This window comes from Macaca thibetana, chromosome 9, assembly GCF_024542745.1.
Source record: "Macaca thibetana thibetana isolate TM-01 chromosome 9, ASM2454274v1, whole genome shotgun sequence".
In the NCBI taxonomy this organism is placed as follows: domain Eukaryota; kingdom Metazoa; phylum Chordata; class Mammalia; order Primates; family Cercopithecidae; genus Macaca; species Macaca thibetana.
The window spans coordinates 100,137,740-100,162,004 of NC_065586.1; the positions used below are offsets into that span (position 1 = coordinate 100,137,740).

At 34.8% G+C, this 24,265-nt stretch overlaps 3 protein-coding genes across 4 annotated transcripts in view; all 3 read left to right on the forward strand.

The window, feature by feature from the left end:
• GSTO1 (glutathione S-transferase omega 1) overlaps nt 1-24,265 on the forward strand; it is a 584,823-nt gene that overhangs the window by 299,547 nt on the left and 261,011 nt on the right. The gene's annotated exons all lie outside the window — the stretch shown is intronic.
• Nucleotides 1-24,265, forward strand: part of SFR1 (SWI5 dependent homologous recombination repair protein 1) — a 296,645-nt gene that overhangs the window by 157,142 nt on the left and 115,238 nt on the right. The window lies entirely within an intron of this gene.
• The window catches only part of SLK (STE20 like kinase), a 59,543-nt gene that overhangs the window by 22,245 nt on the left and 13,033 nt on the right, over nt 1-24,265 (forward strand). Inside the window, exons 2-13 of one of the 2 annotated variants that reach the window (XM_050804897.1) lie at nt 239-403; nt 2,163-2,211; nt 2,554-2,703; nt 8,481-8,553; nt 8,699-8,893; nt 9,452-9,533; nt 11,029-11,157; nt 11,766-13,124; nt 15,166-15,296; nt 15,515-15,638; nt 17,972-18,151; nt 20,548-20,640. In XM_050804897.1, coding sequence (XP_050660854.1) covers nt 239-403; nt 2,163-2,211; nt 2,554-2,703; nt 8,481-8,553; nt 8,699-8,893; nt 9,452-9,533; nt 11,029-11,157; nt 11,766-13,124; nt 15,166-15,296; nt 15,515-15,638; nt 17,972-18,151; nt 20,548-20,640 — 2,730 coding nt within the window. The remainder of the gene's footprint in view (nt 1-238; nt 404-2,162; nt 2,212-2,553; nt 2,704-8,480; nt 8,554-8,698; nt 8,894-9,451; nt 9,534-11,028; nt 11,158-11,765; nt 13,125-15,165; nt 15,297-15,514; nt 15,639-17,971; nt 18,152-20,547; nt 20,641-24,265) is intronic. The other variant, XM_050804898.1, reaches the window with a different exon arrangement.

The following is a 24,265-nucleotide window of genomic DNA, read 5'->3' on the forward strand; positions in this document are numbered from 1 at the left end:
GAGGGAACTTTCTGTACTTTCCACACAATTTTGCTGCGAACATAAAACTTTCCTTTATCAAATATGTGTCTTGCAAATATTTTCTCAGTCTGTGACTTGTCTTCTCATTCTCTTGACACACTATTTTTAAAAGACAGCCTAAACATAAATATGAATTAAAAATTAAACTCTATTAAAATAATAAAAAATTAGAAAACGATGCATTTGAAGTGTGACACCTCGATACTTTCATTTTCAGGCCCAGAATAAAGAGACCAGTGTTTTAGCTGCTGCAAAAGTGATTGACACTAAATCTGAAGAAGAACTTGAAGATTACATGGTGGAGATTGATATATTAGCATCTTGTGATCACCCAAATATAGTCAAACTTCTAGATGCCTTCTATTATGAGAACAATCTTTGGGTAAGTATTTTCTCTTGATCTAAAGGAGTAGCCAAAATGAGTTAATTGTCCTAAAGAGAAGTTTATGAATTGTTAAAACCTATTTTATGTCTTATCTCTTCTATTTAGTTGTGTCACTTGAATGAGAGTTGATCTGCCAATAAGAGAGTAATAACAAAGTTATTCTCAGCTTCAACAGATGTTCAGATTTATGTTTCAGATTGTACAATTTCATCGTGATTGTTTGACATTGGATCCGGGTGGAAACATTTGGTTAAGAATAATAAATTTACTAAAATATGAAATTAGATGTCCTTGTTTATAATTTAAATTTAATCATTTAAAAGTTTTAAAAGTTTCTCTTAGAAATTGTTTATAATTTTTTATCCTAAACTTTTTGTAAATCTTATAATAAACTGTAAAATACTAGAAATGTTAAATATTTATCATATTATCAGGTTCAACTTTAGTGCATGATGTGATGGCTAAAGCTGTATGTATAAATTCATTTTCAGAAAATATTAAGGCACGAGTAGATATAGAAATAAAACTTTCATATTCATTGTAATAATCTGTCAATCACTTGTTCCGTACCAACATTAGTTTAACCAAGAGGGACTTTTTAAAATGGAGCTTCAGTCTTTCTTCCTGAAGGAAGAAGCTTCTCTTTATGAGAGAGAAGAGTAAGTAGTGTAAGGAATACCTGACTGGATGCCTAAAGGTCTATATTTTTTTATCCTAGTGCTGCCACTTATGGAACTTGGATAAGTCAGTTAACTTTTATGAGTCTGTTTACTCATCTGTAGGATGAGTAATGATCTACCTCCCAAATTATTTTCTGAATAATGTAATGAATTTGAAAACAATTTCTAATTGGCAAGCACCTGTAAAAAAAAGTAAAGCATTATGCTGAGGTAAAAAAGGCAGGAAGCTACCTAATTAGTTAAAAATATGTTATTTTTAAAAATTATAGTTATTATTAATGTGGTGTTTTCTGAAATTATTGTTCAGGGCTGTGGCAGAGTATTTCCAAAGTTTATAATGCAAATGAACGCCTAGACTAGTTAATAAACAGATAAGACCTTTACTTGGGACTATTGCACAATTAAAATTTAGACAACTGTGAGGGGAAGTTTAGTGGGAGACATAAATGTTAATTAATCAAATAATCACAATAAATATAAAATTACAACTGTGGTAAGGGTTAAGAAGGAAAGGTACATGGTGTTATATCTTACCAGGGAAGTCAAGATAGTCACCTATCAGCAGGTAAAATAATTGAGCTAGGATCTGAAGCTTTTGTATGTATGTATTCTGTTTTTTTTGTTTTTTTTTTTTCGCTAAAAAGTCTCTGTATAAATATTTTCAGGATTTATTCCTATTTAATACAGTTTAAAATAACAAATGTATATTTGTTCACTTAAAGCACAAGTTGCCTTTAAAAATGTAAGTAATAAAATCTTTCATTGGTGACCAAATGGCTCTGCAGTACTATACCAAATGAAAATTCTGTACCTGATAATTTTAGAGAAGCAGGGACACTAAACATGTCAATGAACAAAAATGCCCATACTTTCACGATGAGCTTTCTCAAATGTGTATTGTTTGAGATTTGTAACTCTTTTGACAAAATCTTCGTTTAGTATATCGTTTCCGTAACCCAGATTATTTGATAGCTATTTCTTTATCTTTTTTGCTAAGCTGAAGAAAAAATACTGAAACTCAAAACTCAGTGTAGTTTTAGACACACACTTTTGTTTTTGTTTTTTTTTGCATGCAGATCCTCATTGAATTTTGTGCAGGTGGAGCAGTAGATGCTGTGATGCTTGGTAAATACCTTTTTGTTCTTTATGTTCATATCTTAAACTATACTTAATAAGATTAAAGAATTTCAAACATATATAAATATATTCAACTATATAAGTATTGAGTGAAGTTCAGTAAGTTAAATCAACTCAATTATGTTTTTATATTCTTGGATAATTATAGTAAAATTCTAAAATGAAATGTTGAGTGTGTCAAGAAAGTAATCTTTGTAGATATTTAGTTCTTCTAAAATAAATTCACTGCATATGATCTTTGACAGTGATGATACATACAGAAAGGCATATAGCCTGCTAATACCTTTTCACTGCATAAAAAGCAGATTTTTTTTTACTTTCTCCTTATAGAACTTGAGAGACCATTAACTGAGTCCCAAATACAAGTAGTTTGCAAACAAACTTTAGATGCACTGAACTACTTACATGATAATAAGATCATCCACAGAGATCTAAAGGCTGGCAACATTCTCTTTACCTTAGATGGAGATATCAAATTGGGTAAGTTATTCACTTAAATAAAACATTTGAATTTCTACTCTGAAATTTCCCATCTTTATGTATGTGACTTAATGTGGTTTTATTACTACTTAAATATGTGAAACATGGAGAACTAACTCCATTCTAGTTTTTAAAAAACACTTTCTTGGATAAATACTCATTTTTCTATAATTCCAAAATATCAGCACCTAATTCAATGTTTTAAAAAGAAGATAAGAAAGAATGAATTTTTATTTTCAAAAAGGCAAGCTTTTTAAAGACCGGTTTCAAGTTTGTACCCTTAAATTTTTGTATGTAGACTTAATACTTGTAAATGTTTTATGTTTAGAACATAATATAGTATGTAAAGCTGCTAACTCAGTTTTTTTCTTTATTTCCAAAGCTCACGTCGAGTGAGGTTTTTCCCCTATGTTTAGTTTTCTATTCTATTTTATTGATAATGGTACATTGACTAAACTAACAAAGTAATCTTAGTTCTGAAGAGAATACCTAAATATAAGGACTAGAATTTTTAATTTTACTCTTTATACTGAGGGAAGAAATGTTACCTTCATAAGAAGAATTAGATGTAGGTTTTATGGAAGTTATAGCCCTCTTTAAATTTACCCAAGATAGGAATTTTTTAAAAAGTCTAGAGATGAAGTCCGAATTTGTATATTTTGAAAGGCTATTCAAAGGACAAAATATATTCAAAAGCCAAGTTGATACCAGTGACTATAGTCATTTCACTTTACTTTGTCAAGACATTTAAACAGATGGTGTACTAAATTTTATTCTTTTTAATTTTTATTTTTAATGGAGTCTTGCTCTGTTGCTTAGGCTGGAGTGCAGTGATGTGATCATAGCTTACTGCAGCCTTGAACCCCTGGGCTCCAGGAATCCTTCCATCTTATCCTCCCTAATAGCTGGAACTGCAGACATGCACCACCACGCCTGGCTAAGTTTTAAAATTTTTTTGTAGAGATGAGGTCTTGCTCTGTTGACCAGACTGGTCTTGAATTCCTGGGTGCAAGTGATTCTCCTGTCTTGGGCCTCCCAAAGTGAATTTTAATCTTTTGATTGCGAAATAAATACAGATATAGAAAACCACACCAGAAATTGTGTAGCTTAACTTTAGTACTTTGTAGACATAGCTTTGTAGTCACTACCTAGATCAAAAAGTAGAACTTCGGCAGGTACCCCAGAAGCTCTTCTGTATGCCCATCTCAGCCACTGCCCTTCTCTTCTCCACATTTTATCCTGACTTTTATATTATTTCCTTCCTTGTGTTTCTTTATGGCTCAGTCACCCAATATTCATCTCTAGATGTTAGGGTTTAAACTTGCCGATATAAAACTTGGGTTTTTGAAGTCTCTTAACTTACAGGCCTTCCCCCATTCCTTTCTTTTATTTATATTATGGCATGTATAATGGGGGGGATGAGGGCAATATCACCCACATGGGGGCTAAAATTAGTCCTTTAGGGGCAAAAAAATCCTTATACATTACAATGGTTTGTTCCCTTCCAAAGGCCCCAGTACGTGAAGAGATATAACATGTATCTGTGGCATTAAAATTTTATGGGAGGAGGGGCGACTTGAAAACAATGTTTACAATGACTCCTTAGAGGGGCTAATAATGAAAGAAACACTGATCCATGGAACCTGGGCTGTTTGGCCTGTAGTGTTTCCCTCAAACTACATTTTGCTATTGCATACTCCTGATGATTGAGGTTCCTCTCTGTATTTCCTTCAGTTTGGCAGATGAATCCAAAGGCTTGATCATTCTCAAGCCTGATCCTTTGGCAAGACTTACAGGTGGTTTTGCATTCTTTCACTGGGAGGCACACCATGTCTGCTTTGTGCCCCTTTTTGATATTGCAGCTATTGAGGCTTAATGCCTACACATCTGTCTTTTGGGGTTGCAAAACGAATTCCATTATTTTATTTTCATTATTTTTGATTTTGATATAAACACCAATTATTTCATTATTTTCATTCATTATAAAGTTAGTAATGAAGATAATGACTTGGCTCTCTCTTATCCTCAATTGATGACCAATGTTTTAGAAAATATTGTTTGTTTGTGGATTTAGTTTTATTTGGTGGGTTTCAAATCCATTGCAGTTTTTATTCTTATTGAAGCTCACGTTCCATCTTTAGTCAGTGGGGTCTTCTTTGTGTCAGCTTGTTAATCTTCTTAACAGGACTAGTAATCTTTGATAGCCCACTTGACAGTTCTGAGATGTTTCGGGCTCATCTGTGTATTTTCTGTGTCAGACCTGTAATTAACCCTTTCTTTTTTCCTTTTTTTTTTTTGAGACAGAGTCTCACTCTTGCCCAGGTTGGAGTGCAGTGGCTGATCTCAGCTCACTGCAACCCCCACCTCCTGGGTTCAAGGGATTCTCGTTCCTCAGCCTCCTGAGTAGCTAGGATTACAGGCATGTACCACCATGCCCAGCTAATTTTTGTTTTTTCATAGAGATGAGGTTTCACCATGTTGACCAGGCTGGTCTGGAACTCCTGGCCTGAAGTGATCTGCCCTCCTCAGCCTCCCAAAGGGCTGGAATTATAGGTGTGAGCCACTGCACCCCGCTAGTCAGCCATTTCTTCGAGAAGCCCTGGTTTCTTTTAAGACCACAATCTGGTGTAAGAGATTTCAAGACCACAATCTGGTGTAAGAGATGCTTACAGTTTTCTATATAGGCCATTGTTCTAGGACTTTTCAAAGGACAGAGCTAGACCCCTCATGAGTTCATATATATTTCCTATTCAAATTCGGGATAAAGGTTTTTAAAATCTAACTTCTGTAATACATGTGCATCTCCTTACTTCTATATTGAGAGTTCTGGTTCTCAAGGACATTGATAGGTTTAGGATACCTCATAATTCATTTTAACTCTCATTTCTGTATTTAATGCTCACCACCACTCCTTATGTTGATGTGTCTTTGGTCGTGTTGGTTATCTGAAGCTCAGCTTTTGGTAGATTCCTCTGAAAGGGCTCTCTGAATTCTTACATAGTGATAACAGTTGTACCATTATACTTCAAGGTTAGTTTTGCTGGATAACAGATCCTTGGCACACATTTCTTTCCTTCAGCATCTGAAATATGTTACTTTGTTTTCTTCAGTCATGAAGTGTTGCTGTTGAAAAGTCTGATAATCTGAATTTCTTCTCCATTGTAAGTCATGTGCTCTTTTTGCTTAGATGCTAAAACTTTTTTTTTTTTTTTTAAGACCGGTAGTTTGACCAGTCTTTTCTAATAAATATTATGGTCTTATAATATTCAAGTGCTTTCTTCCCCTCCCCCTGCCCCCCCAGGAAGGTTTTCTGGAGTTACAGACCTGAGCATTTGTTCCGTTCCCTTGCATTGACTTGCTTCTTTAGAGACGTTTATTGTTTGTTTGTTGGGTCTTTGCCTATTGCCCATGCTGGTAACTTTTTCTCAAGTCCTTTTTTAGCTTGCTTTGTTTTTTATTGTAGGAAAATATACACAACATAAAATTTACCTTTTTGATCATTTTTAAGTGTATATTTCCATGGTATTAAGTACATTCCCATTATTATACAACCATTACCATCACCTATCTCCATACCTCTTTTCATCTGGCAGCAGTTGAAGTCCATACCCATTAAACACTTAGTCCTCATTTCCCACTCCTCCCGGCTTCTGGCAACCACCATTCTGCTTTCAGTTTCTATGATTTTGACCACTCTAGGTATATATGTATGTGGAATCATACAACATTTGTCCTTTTGTGGCTGGCGTATTTTACTTACCATAATGTTCTCAAGGTTCATCCATGTCGTAGCATATTTCACAATGTCCTCCCCTTTTGAGACTGAATAATATGCCACTGTATGTATATAACACATTTTGTTTATCCATTCATCCATCAGTGGGCACTTGGGTTGCTTTCACTTTTTGGCTGTCGTGAATAATACTGCTATGAATGTTGGTGTACAAATGTCTGTCCTACTCCCTGCTTTTAATTCTTTTAAGTATGCACCCAGAAGTGGAATTACTGAATCATACGGTAATTCTGTTTAATTTTTTTGAGGGACCGCCATGCTGTTCTGCATAACAACTGCACCATTTTACATTTCTAACAGAAACGTGCAAGGCTTCCAGTTTCTCCACATGCTTGTCAACACTTTTTTTTTTTATGCTTTTTAAAAAATAATAGCCATCCTACTGGGTGTGAAGTGGTAATGGGTATGAATTTGTTGTATTATTTGCTCTTGCTTTCCCTAGTTTAGCCTTTGTTTCTAAAGTGATTTTTTTCTTAATTTAAAATTTTTTTCTTGAGTTCTGTCACCTTTCAGAATTTTTCTAATTCTGATTTACATGGCTCTTTTGTTTCATCATTTTTTTTTTTTTTTTTTTTGAAACGGAGTCTTGGTCTGTCGCCCAGACTGGAGTGCAGTGGTGCAATCTTGGCTCACTGCAAGCTCCGCCTCCCGGGTTCATGCCATTGTCCTGCCTCAGCCTCCCGAGTAGCTGGGACTACAGGCGCCCGCCACCACGCCCGGCTAATTTTTTTGTATTTTTTTAGTAGAGACGGGGTTTCACCATGTTAGCCAGGATGGTCTCGATCTCCTGACCTCGTGATCTGCCCGCCTTGGCCTCCCAAAGTGCTGAGATTACGGGCATGCACCACCATGCCTGGCCTGTTTTTCATCATTTTTAGAAGTCTCCTAGCTTAATTTGAAATAGGGTGTTACAGTTTTGATCAATTTTGGGGGCATTTCTTTTTGTAAATATATTGAAATTTTATTTGAATATAGGGACAAACTTGTGTAAAATAATGTGTACCTTAAAAATAAATATACTGAAGGTTTAGGAATTCTAAATAATATTTAGTTAGTTGACAATTAAAATATTTGTAATTTCTGTTTTATTAATTTACAAATACATCCAGAGAACCTTCCATTTCTGCAACACAGATATATAGAACAATCTTATCCCTAAGAACCATATAATAGATAAAAGTAATTCAGGCAGAATTGCATGACCTTTAAGAGTTCTGCAACAAAAACAACAAAGGTTAGAATTGTGAATATGGCTAATAGTAGCTACCATTTATTGAGTGTATACTCTGTGCTAGGCATGAGCATCAAATACTGAATTTTTGGTATTCAACTTTGAGAATTGTGGCGTCCAATGTGAAACTTAAAAATTTGTGCATTTATGGCATGAGATAAATTATGCAACAATAGCAATTTTATGTTGCTATTAATGTTGTCTGAACTCCAAGCTGAAAAGGTGGGATTAATAACTGAAAAAGCTGTAATGTTACTGTTCTGTATAATTTAAATCAGAAAACATAAGGTTCCCAGTTTTTTCTTGGCAATATCATTTTATGAGGAAGTTAGCAAGACATACACTGTCATAAAGGTTGCTTTAGTTTAATTTCTATTTTTCACACTATAGAAAAAATGTTAATGACTCTTAATTTAGTTGTGCCACATAGCACTAGTTGGCATTTGTTTTGAAGTGGATAGACTGGTCTGCTTTTAGAGTTACCATTTTTTATTTTCAATTTTGAAGGATTTGTCATCTGAAGACATGGTGTGGTATTAAATGTATTGATAATGGGATCTTTAGCAGGTTTTTTTGGGGGATGATAGAAAGAGATGGTCAAGATTAAGATGGGAGAGACATTTTTTTCTTTCTGTTTTACTTTTTATTATAAGATTGGCCTTATTAAAGACTTAAAATGCTTTTTTCTCCCCATTGAATACAATGAACAATGCTTAAAAGTTCTCATTAATGCTTTTGTGTGATTATTTCAAGCGGATTTTGGAGTATCAGCTAAAAACACGAGGACAATTCAAAGAAGAGATTCCTTTATTGGTACACCATATTGGTATGTATTCAGTTTTATGAATTTATAGTATTAGTCATGTCAGCAGTTATAATAACTCATTAATTTTTCCACATAATTGATTATACCGTGTGGTTTGCAATCACTGTTATTAAACATGTTAACTTTTAATTATCTGTCTTCATAGGATGGCTCCTGAAGTAGTCATGTGTGAAACATCTAAGGACAGACCCTATGACTACAAAGCTGATGTTTGGTCCCTCGGTATCACTTTAATAGAAATGGCTGAGATAGAACCACCTCATCATGAATTAAATCCAATGCGAGTGCTGCTAAAAATAGCAAAATCTGAACCACCTACATTAGCACAGCCATCAAGATGGTAAAAATATTATTTAAAAAGCTTAATAAGAAACAAACGATATTAGGAAGCAAAACCTGATGTTACATTCTCACAGTTTTCCAAGAGTATTTAAAATTGGGTACATGGTACGAAGATTATATGAATTAGAAAAGTGATTTTTGGTATATTTCTCTTAAGGACCATTAAAAATCTTCGAGCTCACTTTTCCCATATATCTGAAAATATGAGTGATTTGAGTTTTGCATGAGAAAGGTATTTTCTGTACTATGAGGAAGTGAGGCATATAGATTGATCTATATTTGTGAAATTTATTAGAAATTTTGTGCTTTTTGGCATACTTGTGAGTATATGGCTATGTCTCAGTGATTATGTACCTACTTACATATATGTCTAACATGTATTTACAAATGAGTAAGTTTTATAAAATCTTAATAGTCTCATTAACTAGTTTTTTAAATGTTGAATTAATACTATTACATACATAATGAAACTTAAGCATAACTTATCAAAGAGTTTTGTTTGATTTGATTAACAAGAAAGTAAAATAGAATGTTACTGTTAAAATTTATTTTAAAGGTCTTCAAGTTTTAAGGACTTTCTAAAGAAATGCTTAGAAAAGAATGTGGATGCTAGGTGGACTACCTCTCAGCTACTACAGGTAAAAGAGTATGACAACAGCAAATAATATAATTATTTTAACATCTCTGTAAGAATATAATTTCATATTCAGTGTGCTTTCTTTCCACTTAAGTTTTCCTGTGGAGAGTCAAAATGGCAGTAGTTAGCATTTGCTTTACAAAATAAACGCTGCTGTTACCAACAGGCATTTAGCTTGAACGTTATTCCGCCTGTGCTTTTTTGATTCAGTTTAATTGTTCTTTTCATTTTGGTAGTTATTGCCATTATGTCTCTCCAATTACTAGAAAGCAAGCTCCTTGGGGACAGGGGCTGTGAACTAATTAATTAAAAAATGTCTTACAGTGAGGGTAAATAGTAAATATTGTTGACTTAAAAAAAAATGTTGCTAAAGTGGTTGGGTAAATTTAATTTTGCTTTATAGAAGGACTACTTGTAACATATTAAATAAAAATTTGTCAATTAATTTTATAGGTGGGCAAATAAAATGACAAATCTTGAGGCAGTTGCTGTTAGGTTGAGTTATTATGTAACTCCATCATAGTGTTTTAGGTTGACCTATTTATCTGGGGGAATAAAGCAGGAAAAAAATTGCTTTGTTGTGTGCAGCAAGTATACCCCTGAAACACACTTTCTATTATTTTGTTACCCCACACTTGAAGCCCTGAGTCTGTGACAGACACTGTTAAATGTTGAGTATACAAAGATGAATAAAATGTCTTCTTAGTCTCAAGAATTTTAGAACCATGTCAAGAATACAGGTGTTTGTAGATACTTTTAACAGAACTCTAAAGATTTTTATAATTTTGAGGCTTTGATAGGCTTTATAGAGGTGGATACTTTTTAAGAAGTAATAATGAGGCCGGGTTTAGTGGCTCATGCCTGTAATCCCAGCACTTTGGGAGGCTGAGGCGGGTGGATCACCTGAGGTCACGAGTTCCAGACCAGCCTGGCCAATATAGTGAAACCCTGTCTCTACTAAAAATACAAAAATCAGCTGGGCATGGTAGTGCATGCCTGTAATCTTACCTACTTGGGAGGCTGAGGCAGGAGAATTGCTTGAACCTGGAAGATGGAGATTGCAGTCAGCCAAAATCGTGCCACCGTACTCTAGCCTGAGTGATAGAGTGAGACTCTGTCTCAAAAAAAAAAAAAAAGGAAGTAATAATTTAGTGACCTGAAGTTTGCTTTAAATTTCAGTTAAAATTTTTGATAATGAAATTTTCAAACATACAGAAGGTACATGTACCTACTACCCAGATATAACAATTCTTATCATTTTTGACAAATTTGCTTCAGATTCTTAAAAATGTACAGATCCAGTTCTAGGCAGTCCCTGCTTTGGCTCAAGCCCCCTCCCCTCTTTCTTTCTCAGATGTAGCATTATCTGAAGTTGTCTGTCGTTTTCCCGCCCACATGTTCGTAATTTTACCACATAAGAATGTGTGTTGTGTGTGTTTGAAACTTAGTTTAGTAGTATTCCAGTTGTTGAGTATGCTGTTTTTAATGTTCAACAGCATCCTTTTGTTACTGTTGATTCCAACAAACCCATCCGAGAATTGATTGCAGAGGCAAAGGCTGAAGTAACAGAAGAAGTTGAAGATGGCAAAGAGGAAGATGAAGAGGAGGAAACAGAAAATTCTCTGGTCAGTATTTAGGAAAGAAATTTCATTTAGTTAATTTTTAGAGTTGGGTTTTGAGGTGTAGTTGTACCTGTATGTAAGGATTGATGGGTGGCAATACAAAATCTTTAAATTTAGACCTGAAGATTAGTAGCAAGGTTGCTCCTTGCTGCACATTTTTGTTACATTTCCTTTTTTTTTTTTTGAGATGGAGCCTCGCTGTGTCACCCAGGTTGGAGTGCAGTGGTCACCACAACTGCTGCCTCCCGGTTTCAAGTGATTCTCTTGCCTCAGCCTCCTGAGTAGCTGGGACTACAGGCGTGTGCCACCATGTCCAGCTAATTTTTGTATTTTTAGTAGAGATGGGGTTTCACCATGTTGGCTGGGCTAGTCTCGAACTTCTGACCTCAAGTGATCCGCTCTCCTCGGTCTCCCAAAGTGCTGGGATTACAGGTGTGCGACACTGCGCCTGGCCCATTTTTGTTATATTTCTTATGAGAAGAATTGTTAATTCTTTAAATTCAGCAACATTCACTGAATAAAGATCTTAAATCATTGTATGTCTGTAAACATTGTTTTGGTCACTCTTAGGGTCATGTTTTAACACTAAAAATATATTAAATCTTTTTTAGCCAATACCTGCAAGTAAACGTGCATCTTCTGACCTTAGTATTGCCAGCTCTGAAGAAGATAAACTTTCACAAAATGCTTGTATTTTGGAATCTGTCTCAGAAAAAACAGAACGTAATAACTCTGAAGATAAACTCAACAGCAAAATTCTTAATGAAAAACCCACCACTGATGAACCTGAAAAGGCTGTGGAGGATGTTAGTGAACATGTTACTGATGATCAGTTAGAAGCAATGACTGAACTCTATGACAGAACAGCAGTAATCAAGGAGAATGAGAGAGAGGAGAAGAGGCCCAAGCTTGAAAATCTGCCTGACACAGAAGACCAAGAAACTGTGGACATTAATTCAGTCAGTGAAGGAAAAGAGAATAATATAATGATAACCTTAGAAACAGATATTGGACATAATCTGAAATCTGAGGAAGAAAAGGATCAGGAAAAGCAACAGATGTTTGAAAATAGGCTTACAAAATCTGAAGAAATTAAAGATACTATTTTGCCAACAGTAGATTTAGTTTCTCAAGAGACTGGAGAAAAAGAGGCAAATATTCAGGCAATTGATAGTGAAGTTGGGCTTCCAAAGGAAGACACCCAAGAGAAATTGGGGGAAGACGACAAAACTCAAAAAGATGTGATCAGCAATATAAGTGATGTGATAGGAACATATGAGGCAGCAGATGTGGCTCAGAAAGCAGATGAAGAGAGTGCTGAGGATACGCAGAGTAATGATGGGAAAGAAGTGGTCGAAGTAGGCCAGAAATTAATTGATAAGCCCATGGTGGGTCCTGAGGCTGGTGGTACTAAGGAAGTTCCTATTAAAGAAATAGTTGAAATGAATGAAATAGAAGAAGGTAAAAATAAGGAACAGGTAATAAACAGTTCAGAGAACATAATGGACATCAGTGAGGAACCAGGAACAACTGAAGTTGAAGCAATTACTGAGTCAAGTGTCACTGAAGAAATGGAGGTCAGAAGTGTGGTAGCTGATACTGACCAAAAGGCTTTAGTAAGTGAAGTCCAGGATGCTTCTAAAGTCACTACTCAGATAGATAAAGAGAAAAAAGAAATTCCAGTGTCAATTAAAACAGAGCCTCAAGTCACTGCAGTTTCACAGCCCAGTGAACCTCAGCTCGTTCTAATACCCAGTATTAATATCAACTCTGACGGTGGAGAAAATAAAGAAGAAATAGGTTCTTTATCAAAAACTGAAACTATTCTGCCACCAGAATCTGAGAATCCAAAGGAAAATGATACTGATTCAGGCACTGGTTCCACTGCTGATACTAGCAGCATTGACTTGAATTTATCCATCTCTAGCTTCCTAAGTAAAACTAAAGACAGTGGATCAATATCTTTACAAGTAAGTGTGCATGAGTCATTGTTTGGAATTTCCTTTGTCATTTTCTCAATTCAGAGTTTATGTGAAATTGATGTCTTGAAAATAAAACAGCATTAAATCAATGTAGTATTAACCATATAAATTCTTACAGCCTATGAAAGCAGTTAAAAGAACTAAGGAGATTCTGGATGTAATCTTTAAATTTTGTGGTAGGATCTACCTATTTTTGCAAATCTGATGCAGATAAACAGTATAATATGGTTGCTTGGTGTGATTAGGTTCTTTTATTGGACATATCTAGATGCAACATTAGCAAGAGTTAACAATATATGAGAGAATTAGAAATTGAAAGAATGATCTCTTTTTAAGCACATTTAGGGTATAAACAATCCTTGATTTACCATTGGCCCATGCAGTCACAGATATTGCTACTGCCATGAGAACCATTGTGGGGAAAACAAAACAAACACTACAGCCCAGAACATGTGGAGCTTTGAGTGTAATTCTCAAATCTTAGTGTGATTAGGAGTTACTAGGGGCTATGTAGAAGTCTGGAATGGGTCCCAAGAATCAGTATTTGTAACAAAAGATCCCACAGAATTCTGATGCAGGTGATCCATGGGCCACACCTTGGAAAATACTTCTTTGACCCTCTGGGTTGATAGTAGCAGAAGAGAAGACAGAAAAGCAGGAACAACCTAGGAAAACTGACTTAGATGGATCTTCAGGGCATGAGTGATCAGTCTGCCCATCTGCCCCAAATGGTTACATGTATTCTTCTTTTTTCAGTTTACTTTCTTTCACTGACTGAAGTAACCACCACTCTGAAATTCATTCACTGACTTAATAGCCTCTTTTTAAAATGCAAATAACTTGTATAAGAATGAAGGATATATTAATTATTGAACTTTTAGTAGGAGCTGAAGAAATGTGAAGTTTGGAGGTTAAGGTGTAGGTAGGTGTATTTTTTGGAGTGTGCCATCTTTAGATTTTAGAGGAGTCCTGGGCAGGATACTGTAGTCCTGGACTCAGGAAGAAGAGGATCCTGGAACCCTGGAGAAGAGAACAGTAAGAGGAGAGGATGCAGAAAGGTGATTGGAAGGTGCCAAAGAGAAATATTTAAAGAGAGAAGAGAAATATTTAAAGAGAAAATATTTAAAAATCGGATGCATTTTGAGTTTAGTATTTTCACATTCCATTTTTGCTCCTTCTGCCTTCTAACTCTTTCTTCTATATCAAAACCCAGTAAGTATCTGCCCTGAACACTTAATTTGTTTACCAAAATGTATTTGTAGGAGTCTTATATGTCTGTTATTTCTGTTTGCATTTAAATGTTTTTGGATACCAATTGAGAAATGAAGAGTTTAGTCTTGATAAAGAATTTTAGGCCATAGCTAGCAGCCAAATCTGGTACTTTTGGGATGCAGTGGAGGCACTGTCTTTGTAGTAACCCTAAAATCATACATGTATCTCTGGCCTTGAGATGGAGGGGGGGGGCTGTTGATATTATTGTTACTGATTAAGTAGATTTTGATTCCCAGTGCTGGCAGTGTTTAAAAATTACTGGAGAGCTTTTTAAAAAAAAATAGATTTCCAGCTACCCCCAAACCTGTCAATCTAGATTTTTTTAAGAGATGAGCCCCACAAACTCATTTTTAATTGTTTTGTCAGTGAAAAAACAGAGATATCTGAGAAACTACAAAGTGAAAAGATGAAAAAAAGAGAACATATGAAAGTTCTACTGATTATGTGAATTGCTCATGATCACTTGTGCCTAATTATAATGTGTCATAAAAGCTATATGTGAACATGATGAAAATGCATGCTTTGAAAAAATTTGATTTCATCTGTGAAGACATGTGTAAGTCAGATGACATTTAAGGTGTTATAACTGGTTCCACAGATGAGTCTGTTGCTTTATATTTATACTTTCTATGTGTAGTCTGCCTGGCTGTTCAGTTGTTTTGTCTTAAGAAAGAAAGAAATGTTAAAAGAAGAAGAAAATGTTTCCTATCTCCAGTATTCCCTGTACAAAGCTTAACTAAAATAAAATCTCTCTCAGGAAACAAGAAGACAAAAGAAAACATTGAAGAAAACACGCAAATTTATTGTTGATGGTGTAGAAGTGAGTGTAACAACATCAAAGATAGTTACAGATAGTGATTCCAAAACTGAAGAATTGCGGTTTCTTAGGTGAGTAGAGAAACAACGTAATAAAAACTGGTTTGTGACTTCTTTTCAGTCTCTGAAAAGTCAGAAGAATAGAGAAACAAAGGTAAATTACTGGCTAATTTTTTATTATTCTTTTACTATTGTTGCACTTGAAAGACAATTTTTAGAGCTTAAAAAAAAAGTATTTCAGAGGTGTAATTTTTGCTGTCTTCTCTGTCATCACCATTAAATTTTGTCAGACGTCAGGAACTTCGGGAATTAAGATTTCTTCAGAAAGAAGAGCAAAGAGCCCAACAACAGCTCAATAGCAAACTACAGCAACAACGAGAACAAATTTTCCGGCGCTTTGAGCAGGAAATGATGGTAAAGTCTGATTTTTATACCATTTTATACCCTTTTGTGTTAATAATGACATTTAGTGCATTAAAAAAAAACAAAACAACACAGGTTACAGAACTTGTTCTCTGATTGCCAGATTTCTCTAGCTTTGTGATTTATTTCTGGCATTTTTATCGTTTTGGTGTTCTGGATGCCTTTTATTGATTTATTCTTTTTTCTTGAAAGGATTTTCTGTCCTAGTCTACCTCAAGCTGTTTATGGTGTGATGTTTTATTTTTCTCTCATGAAAACTTAAAATCATGAAGTCAGTGAACAACGTTCCTAGATTTGCCTATTGCTGGATAATTTTTCAGTGCTCTAATTCGATCTTTCAGATTTGGAATCCAAGATTTTAAGCCAGTTTAGAGCAGTTGCCTTCAAACCTAGCTGAGCAGTAGGACTCCTCAGGGGCTTTTTAAAAATGTGCTTTATTCTCTGGCTTCTACAGTTAAGCCTGCACATCTCTCTTTCCTGCTGCTAGAGGAAATAGTGCTTACTAGTCCCAGGTAGCTGTCACTGAGTCCTTCAGTTTTTGCCTTGTGTCCAAAGTTGGAAAAGGAATTAATAATGTAATATAAAATTTTTGTAATTTATGTTGACTATCTGCCTTAATGTAGGTTAGAAAAAGTATCATTTGAAATGTTATAGTACTCATGTTTTGAATATAGTCCTTGTGTTGACTTGTAATTTTAATTGATAAAGATTGTTTTGTGTAATTAGCCAGGTGAGGTGGCGGGCGCCTGTAGTCCCAGCTACTTGGGGGGCTGAGGCAGGAGAATGGCGTGAACCCGGGAGGCGGAGCTTGCAGTGAGCCGAGATCGCACCACTGCACTCCATCCTGGGCGACAGAGTGGGACTCCGTCTCAAAAAAAAAAAAAAAACTTTTGTGTGTGTGAACTGTGGATTGTTGATTACATGAACTGGATCATAACTGAGATTTCCTAAGAAAATAATGAACTTTTGTTCTCATTGAGTATTTTTATAGTACTTATATTGTTTTCTAAAACCTTATAAAATCTGTATTTCTACCCCACCATACTTTCTAAAATGTTTTACTTTTCAGTTTTTTAAAAAAGAAAATATACATTACAAATAAGTAACTATACCTGTATTCAAAAACAGTGTTACTGAGTATTATATAAACAGGAGTCTTGTTGAAAGCGTAGATTTATAATTCCAAAAGATCTATTCCAATAGAATAAGATATTTATTGTAAGAATCTTAATGTGGAAGAGTAAATCTGAAAATGACAAGTAATCTTATTATTAAATAATAGTGATGTTATTAATAGTATTTTATTAAAGTAGACTTCAAATAAGCCCTTTGATTTATCAAAAATTTTATTGGATAAATATTGAAATTTTTCTAATTTGCTTTACTACTTCACAACAATTGGCTATTCTTCTGGATAATCTAAAAACTTTGAACATTCTACTAGTATAATAGAAAACAAATTTTGGGTCGGGCTCAGTGCCTTACACCTGTAATCCTGGCACTTTGGGAGGCCGACGTGGGCAGATCACTTGAGGCCAGGAGTTCGAGACCAGCCTGGCAAACATGGTAAAACCCTGTCTCTACTAAAAATACAGAAAACGTAGCTAGGGAGGGTGTCACATGCCTGTAATTCCATCTACTCAGGAGGCTGAGGCATGAGAATCATTTGAATCTGGGAGGCAGAGGTTGTAGTGAGCAGAGATTGCGCCACTGCACTCCAGCCTGGGTGACAGAGGGAGATCCTGTCTCAAAAAGAAAAGAAAACAAACAAAAAACAGAAAAGGAAAAGAAAAAAAAAAAAAAGACCAGGCACAGTGGTTCATGCCTGTAATACCAGTATTTTGGGAGGCCAAGGCAGGAGGATTACTTGAGCCCAGAAGTTTAAGACCAACCTAGGCAACATAGTAATAGCCCCATCTCTCCGAAATAAATAAATAAATAAATAAAAAGATAAGCTGGTCATGATGGCATGCACCTGTAGTCCAAGCTACTTGGGAGGCTGAAGCAGGAGGATTGTTTGAGCCCAAGAGGCCGAGGCTGCAGTCAACTGTGATTGTGCAACTGCACTCCAGCCCGGGTGACAGAATGAGACCCTGTCTAATAAATAAATAAAATAGAAAAAAATTTTCCATATTAGAAAAAAATGAACTCATTTTTTTGAGAATTTTCATAACATATTTTACTGCATTTGACTTTTTATTGTAAAGGTTATAGCACATTACTAAATTTAAATACTAGTTGTGTTCTCTTAGGAAACATCTTTACTATAAGGAGTTAATATGAGTGATGGAAAAATTATCATCTTGAGCTGTATTGTTTTACAGAGTAAAAAGCGACAATATGACCAGGAAATTGAGAATCTAGAAAAACAGCAGAAACAGACTATCGAACGCCTGGAACAAGAGCACACAAATCGCTTGCGAGATGAGGCCAAACGCATTAAAGGAGAACAAGAGAAAGAGTTGTCCAAATTTCAGAATATGCTGAAGAACCGAAAGAAGGAGGTAAGTGTACACCACTGTTTTTAATTACTAAAGCTTTTTTTTTAATTGTTTTAAGACTATCTAAGGAATTAGGAATACTAATAATACTTGATAGTTAAATAGCACTCATTCATTCTTTCATTTGGTCTTCTCAGCAGTCATATAGAGTTGTAATAAGGTCAGTCATTATTCCCATTTTACTGCCAAGAAAACTGGAGTAAGAGAGGTTTTAGTGACCTGTTCACAGACTACCCCTAAATGTCCAGCTAAAACTTGAATCAAGTCTTCAAATTGAGTTTAATCCATTTTCCAGTCTACCATTGTCCTTAATGCAACACATTTAAGTCCTTATACAAAAGTATTTTTTAGAAAACTTACTATGTTGTGTTTGCCAGTGGCAGCAGTAGTTCATTTTATTATTTATAAGTTGTCATCTTTAATTCATACTTTTAACAATTTTGTTTGTTGATTAGCTTCATTGCCTTTCATGGATATTGTGCCAAACAAAAGCTGAATAACCTGAAATTTGACATGCTACCTATAACCCTCAAATTGTGAGGTACTTTGAAGAACTAGAAGTGGAACATATCTGTAAAGTCATTTGATTAGATTGAGTTTTTTCATTGTTTCCTGAAACTGTTTCATTTTGTTATAGAATCTGTCTGCAGTATAACAGATTGTCATTGCTTCAGAAGGAAGGTTTACATATTAGCATCTCTTTTTGTCCCAAATTAAAACTAAAAGAACTTTACATGTAGGTAATTTTCCAAGATAATTTTATGATTTATTAACATCTTCAGTATAGGAAGATAATTTGCCTTTTCATGATATAAAAGACACCAGAGGCAATGATTATGATCAACTTTATTAGGGTTGGAACAAACAGAAACCTCAGCCAAACTAATAAATGCATTTTCACTTTTGTTATACATCTCAAATACCCAGATTCATTGACTTTAACATTTAAATTGAGAAGAAAATTGAATGTCATATTACTGAATCTTAAGGATTTGCTTTGAAAAGGATAGAGTCAAACATTAATACAGTGATTTTATGATTTCTTTAGATAAAGATGAATGAAATGATATGTAATTTTGTTTGATGTGGCTTCCATTTCTAAAGATCACTATTATTACTATTTCTTATGTTTTATGTAGAATTGCTGTATATACTGTTAGGTATGACATTACTGGGGCTGCATGTTAATTTTCTCACAAATAGTTTTTGAGATATTCTTTATATCAATTAAATTTTAAAAATTTTACAGATAAATACATGGTTTAATCCTAGATATAAAGTCTCAGTTATTGTTTTTGTTTGGGAGGTAGGAGGGTTTCAGCCGCTGAACATGTTTGAGATCATGATATGCATATTTTAAATAATTACATTATGTATTTTTTTTCCTTATTGCTAAACTTCTTGCATTTGGGGAGTCTCTTCCTTTTAATGGTGATTTGGTTTCATGAGGGATTACTGATGGGAAATTTTAAATACACGATGTTAAATCAAAATCAGTCTCTTTCACGGACCATCAATAGCATGTGGTGATTTGGAATCTGGTTTCTTTTGGTGCTTCTACTTGTAAACACATGATTGTTTTTCATAGTTGGATTACAGATCTATTGTTAGATGGAATATACTTCTAGGATTTCAAAATGATTAAAAGAAGGAGCTCTGAAATATACTTCATTCTATATTTTATCTGCTATAATAAATCATAGCTTACTAAACTTACTTTTAAGAGTACTCATATTACCAATTTTTAAGTTGACAGGCTTGGCTTAACTTGTCAGCAAAGGGGAATGTTATCCTAATCCTATTCAGATACATTCATTTTTACCACACCATGTATAAAATGGTGTGCTTATGAAAAACCTTAGTATCCATTTATTTCTCGTTTGTGTGTTCTAAGACTTGCTTTCCTTTTTTCTTTTTGGCCTCATTAAGTAAACTTTATTTAGCATTGTTTCTTTATCATGATCAAGCCAATTATGAAATTTTGCACTTTTATAAATGGCATTAGCTTTCCTTATGTTCAATATTTCCAACTATGTCAGTAGGTACATTTGTAATTTTATGATCTTTCAACAAGGTCAGTTGAGTTTATCCCTTTAGTTCAGCATCAGTGCTGCAAGTAATTCTTCGCTGATTGTCTTTGGACCTTTAAGAGAGAGAATGATGTATAGGGATATTTAGCAACTAATTAACCTTTGTGTGGTGTAATGTCCCTTTCTGCACTGAGATTATGCATGTTCTATTCTTTCATTCTTTTTCACCAGACTAACACCTATGCTAATGCATGTTGAAAGGAACTTTTTAACAACTTTAATATTTGACTTGTAGCTTATCTGCTCTCATAAATGCTTGCTGTGGAGAAAGTATTATTTCCCCACCTCCTGCATGCTTATACACTGTAGGTTATAAATGAAGTGGAGAAAGCACCCAAAGAGCTGAGAAAAGAGCTCATGAAACGCAGGAAAGAGGAGCTTGCACAAAGCCAGCATGCTCAGGTAACAGCAGCAGCTTAATGCTACTAAAAACAGAAAGCACCATTTTCTCACAGCTTGATAAACCATGGTTGAAAGGGTAAATTTTAAGTGTTATTATTATATGATGTTGACTTCTCCCCATTCAAAAACTCCTGGAATCCTCTTTATTTAATACTAAATTCATACTAATGGTGACATTTAAGTTGCTAATATGAAATTAAGTAGAATGTTTGGAAAGTTGACTCCAGATGAAATAAACAAGTATATGAATGTATAATACACTGTTATTGGATTTTAATCTTGATGGGAGCTTATAGTTTTAAGTAGTAATGCCCATGTTTGATAGAAAACTTTTAGGACATAAAAATAGAGGATGGTATATAAGCTTTGTGCTTACAAAAACTATGCCCATTAAAACGCTATTATTTCTATAAAGTTCAGTTAGAAGAAAAATAGCAAATGGTAACTTTAAATGGTAGTTCAAACATTTATTACTTTTAAGCGTGACAACATACGCAACTTTAAGACCAGATTTTAAATATTAAGTACCTTGTTTTTCTTTTTGGTTCAGAATCAAGCAGTTAAACAAGTAGACTATTTTTTACATATATATAGTTTAAAGCAGCCTGATCTAGGTTATGATAAAGTTGAGCCTTGTCATAAGATGGGTGAATTCTTTTTTTTTTTTTTTTTCCAAGTCGGAGTCTCGCTCTGTCTCCAGGCTGGGTGCAGTGGTGCGATCTCAGCTCACTGCAACCTCCACCTCCTGGGTTCAAGCGATTCTCCTGCCTCAACTTCCCGAGTAGCTGGGACTTACAGGCGTGCGCCACCATGCCCAGCTAATTTTTTGTATTTTTAGTAGAGACGGGGTTTCACCATGTTGGTCAGGATGGTCTTGATCTCTTGACCTCGTGATCTGCCCACCTTGGCCTCCTAAAGTGCTGGGATTACAAGCGTGAGCCACCGCCCTTGGCCGGGTGAATTCTTTACAAAATGAGATAAATTAGTATTTTTAACAGAATTTTCTAGAATTATCTCTCATAAGTCTTTTATATGAAGGAAGATAAATCTTCTGATTAAATTTATCCTAAGCCTGGAGGCAAGGATAAATGAGCTCAATTTTCCATTACATAAGTCAGTGAAAGGAAGAAGAGATGTGCATCATGTATTACTTGTTCCTTTGGATTAGCTTTTTAATGTCGTTTTATGTGGTTTAACAAGTGGTTCCTAGACTTGTGGATTTTATAGACCCATAAAAAGAAACATAGAAACAATAAAAACCACTGGGGACTGTGACATGGGCTGCCATTAAAAAATTTTTTTTTAAATTTTGCTAAGTAAAGATGTTTTAAAACTGCCATTTACTTGTCACCATCATTTCAAAGGAGAGAATATTTTTAACACCATGAAAAATAAGGAAAATATAATCTTAGAATTTAAAACTTAAATCTAGCTTGTCTGAATAAATTTAGTTTGCTTTTGTTTTTTTCTTGCCATGAGCTGTTGAAACATTTTGTCTTGGCGTGGTGTGGGGATTCCTAGTTTAAGGTAGTTAATAGCAAACGCACCATTTACTATGTGTCAGGCATTGTTCTAAATGCTCTATGTGTATGAACTTATTTAATCTGAGTTAATTACCCTTGAGGTAGTCTTATTACCCCCATTTTACAGTTGAGGGAACTAAAGCACAGGAAGGCTGAGTGACCCTGCAAAGGTCACACACCTGGGTAATGGTAGAGCCAGGATTCTCATCCAGATAAGTGTGGGTACGTGTTTCACACACAGATTCACTGCACCATACTGCCTCTCATATTTAAGCTACCTACTCGTGCTGCAACTTAAACTCTCATCAGCTTGACTCAGTGGTTCTTGGCCATGTCTTGTTACCAAGTGAAGAGGAAGTCCTTGCTGGCCACACATGTACTTTTGGTTAATTTGGTTTTCAAACCAGATTAGAATAATATGATTTTTGCCTTGTAAAGGAATACAGATTTTATTAATTCCAAAAGGCCATATATCAAATTCTAAAGTCGAAACTGAGAATTAGTGTTGAATGAATACTATGTTTTAATAAGACTTTGTTGGTAATTATTCGTATAATTTTGGGAATAGGCCAGTATTTTCTCAGTAGAGCTGAAAGTAATCATAAATTCCTTCAGTAAATCTAATGAGGAATTTAGTAATCTAACAGATTTTTAAAGTATTTCTGTCTACTGCTTTAAGCGAAGGTACAAAAGCTTTATAACTTTACAGTCTATTTCAAACTTTTTTTGAAAATTCGTAAGTAATGGTCATACAGTCATGCAGCTAGAACATATTTGATCATTTAAGTCCAGTGGTTTTCAAACTATACTGACAGGAACTTTTGAGAAGCAACTCTGGGAGTCCCTAAGAAGGCAGGTACTCTGGGCTGTGAGCCCCTGCTTCTGCTTCAATTCAAGCAGCATCACTTTTGCTGTTTTGTAAACTGGGATATTTTTGGGGTGAGTTTTACAAAAGGAGGTTCTACTTGCTTAAAAAACAAGAGCAACACACTAGAGTTTGGAAACCACTGATCTAGTTCAAATCCTTCATTTTACAGATGAGAAAAAGGTTCCTCTATTAAGTGACTTGTTCTAGGCCTCAAGAAACTGAACATTTGTATAATTATTCTTTTTGTTTACAAAAAGTAATTCAGATATATTCTTACCTGGGAGGTGCATTCTATTCTGATCCACAGGGTGTTGCTCAGGTCATGATTCAGTCTTTTCAGTTGTCATCATGTGCAGTCTTCAACGCCCAAATGCAGGACGTAAGTCCCACGTGCCTGTGGGAGGATGGCTTCTCCTGTTTTACCTGCCTTTTCACATGTGCTTTTTCATTGTTGGCTTCATTTGCCAAAATCTAGATGATTGATACATGATAATGTTTGTAATGACAATAGTAGCAATAACCTGACTTTAGAGTACAGTATTCTTCAGAATTTTCACATTTGATTCTCATTGCCACCACCCTAATATAGGGATGGAGTCACATAACCATTTTACAGATGAAGAAATTGAGGCACAGAAGACTGTGATCTGCCTCAAGTCACATAAGAGATTAACAGTAGAGCTGGAACTAGAGCACTTTTAACACAGTGTTCTGTCTACCCCGCCACAAATTCTAATTTGGGATGTTCATATTTTTCAAGAAAATAAAATATCCTCTCAGTAGTATAAGCTTTGCACATGTGAGAAATTGAATGCTGTGATTAGATTTTTATTTTCGTGTGAAGTGACATTTTGATTGCATATAGTTTATGTAGATGTTTTAATTATGGATATGGTCAGAAAAGCCATATTAAAAATAGTGATTTTCATTCCATTTAACTCTATTTTCCATTTATTCAAGTAGTCAATAATGAATAGTGAGTTGCTATTCTCCTTATTGTAGTTTTAAGTTAAGTCTAAAATTCCAAGCTGTATTCTTTCTTGCAGTTTCCATAGGGAAATAACTAGCTCATTTAACACTGTAATTTTTGTTTGTGATGTTTGATATATACAACAGGAGTAGATAGAATACAGCTTGATTTCAACCCCTCCTTTTTTCCTCTGCTGAAATTAGACTTGTTTTTTATTATTGGCAGCTGTTTGACTCTTTTTACAGTTTTCTAAGAGAGTAAGTA